The 1,959-nt window shown below is 34.0% G+C and overlaps 1 protein-coding gene across 1 annotated transcript in view; it reads right to left on the bottom strand.

Annotated features, from left to right (window-relative positions):
- Window positions 1-1,165: 1,165 nt before the first annotated feature.
- Window positions 1,166-1,959, bottom strand: part of LOC108691280 — a 24,653-nt gene continuing 23,859 nt past the window's right edge. The window contains exon 7 of the mRNA XM_018198949.1: window positions 1,166-1,897. Within this exon, the coding sequence (XP_018054438.1) occupies window positions 1,343-1,897 (555 nt within the window). The 3' untranslated portion in view covers window positions 1,166-1,342. The remainder of the gene's footprint in view (window positions 1,898-1,959) is intronic.

Genomic DNA, 1,959 nt, shown 5'->3' with positions numbered 1-1,959 from the left:
GATGTGTAGGTGTATACACAAACTTGTTTATTAAATATGAATGTTTAGAAATTTAATGTCGCATATTCTAGACAATTTACGATTACTACATTGTATAATATCGTTATGATAGTGACTTATTCTAGATTGAGAATGTTAATGAACCATAGCAGTTACAAATTGTTGACCCCATGTGCGAATTTTAACTACGTGTGAAATAAATTTTATTTGATTTATTAGCGTTTTTACGACATTGAAACTGAAATGAATTTTAAAGAACTGATTTATCTATTATTCGCAAATTTTTCTTATTAGAATCATCAAACAATTGTAAGTATTTTTAAAAATATTAACAAATATTTTATAATATTTTATAATAGTTAATTATTTGATTTATAATATTAATTTATGAACGATTTATTTTAAGAGTGAAAAATATTTCGTGAAAGGAAGTTAAAATGCAACTACATGTTCTTTAAAGTCGAGTGTCATGTATGTATATTTTCTATAATAAATATCATAAATGTTAATTTCACGAAATATATGACTATGTCACTATCACAAGTTGAATGATGAATTGTTACATCTACATGAAATTATGATGAAAAAAAGGTTTCTTATTTGTAATGCTTTTTTTTATTAGCTCATAATCAGTATACGTTTATACTTAATATTAATTATCGCTCATTTATTTCAGTTGTCAAAAGTTCTCCATTCGGCTTGAATTAAATAACATGATTCTTATTAAAGACAAAATTTTTCCGTATTTTAAGTTATCGTATATATAAGATGAAATAAGCGATTTACTAAATTATAATTAGAAAATGCAGCTGCCAATGTATGTCATATTCTCGTTATAAATATTCATGAAAGAAAAATATTTTAATCACGATCATATATGGAATATTCTTATAGTGACCGCATCTTTCCTTTTTTGATTAAATTGCTTGCATTAGACGTTAACGCGTTTCACGTTATATCCTCATTCGCATAGAATTTATGTAGCTACTTGTAAAAGTACTCATTTCGAATCTAAGAAATCGTTGCCATCTGCTGAAATAGATAATCGTAACTGACTATTACGATACCAACTATTCGTTATACGTTTTTTGTTAACCAATTAACGTAATTATATTCTTACATCACTAATATATCATTAACGAAGTAACATATAATTATATTCCTATGCCATTAGTATATCATTAACCGTTGTTCGCTGCATTTTTTTAAAATAATCCCTGACTACAGTCACATCTTTCGTTGCAATTTATCCAGAGGACGTTGCGTTCCCGACGACACAGTCAGAAAACTGACGACGATAATGTTGAGGGGAACCGGATGGGAGATTCTTCCTGGTGCCGCATTAACTCTCTTTCTCCTCGATCGGACTCACCTCATTCTGCAACAGCTCGAATTTCGGACTCAAGCTTGGCAGCATACCCCTGGTACTCGTTTTGATTTGACTGTACTTGTTATAGATGTCCAGTGATTTCTTGCGGTCCATTTCGAGTGTCTCCTCGATCAGTCGCGGCGGGATGCTGCCCGCTCGTTTGTGACTCGGCACGAAGACGCTACCTTCCGGCTTGCGTGCCGTCGTCTTGTCCCCCTTGTGTTCTGGAGTCAGCGTGCCATTACCCAATTTACGTTGCTGCTCCTGGAACGCATCCTCCTGGACATCGTCCTTCAGCAGCACACCGGTTATTACGGGCTTGTTGTCTGTCTTGCTAGCAAAGTCGTTGCTCAGAGCTTTCTGTTCCATAATTTCGAGCTTATTGGGCGTTGTGCCGTTCACTTGAAGATTCGGATTGGATTGCACGGCATCTGGGAAACTGTTGATCTCCAACGAGTCTTCTCGCGTTGTCACGGCCTCAATGTCTTGTAGAGATGACATATTTTTTGATTTTCCGAAAAATTGTGGCTGAAAAGAAACAAATCTCTTCTATATTATCTTTTGCTATTATCATACACACACACACACAC

Source organism: Atta colombica, unplaced genomic scaffold, assembly GCF_001594045.1.
Source record: "Atta colombica isolate Treedump-2 unplaced genomic scaffold, Acol1.0 scaffold45, whole genome shotgun sequence".
Classification (NCBI taxonomy): domain Eukaryota; kingdom Metazoa; phylum Arthropoda; class Insecta; order Hymenoptera; family Formicidae; genus Atta; species Atta colombica.
The sequence above is the reverse complement of the archived record's forward strand: the minus strand, read 5'-3'. Positions and strand labels throughout refer to the sequence as shown.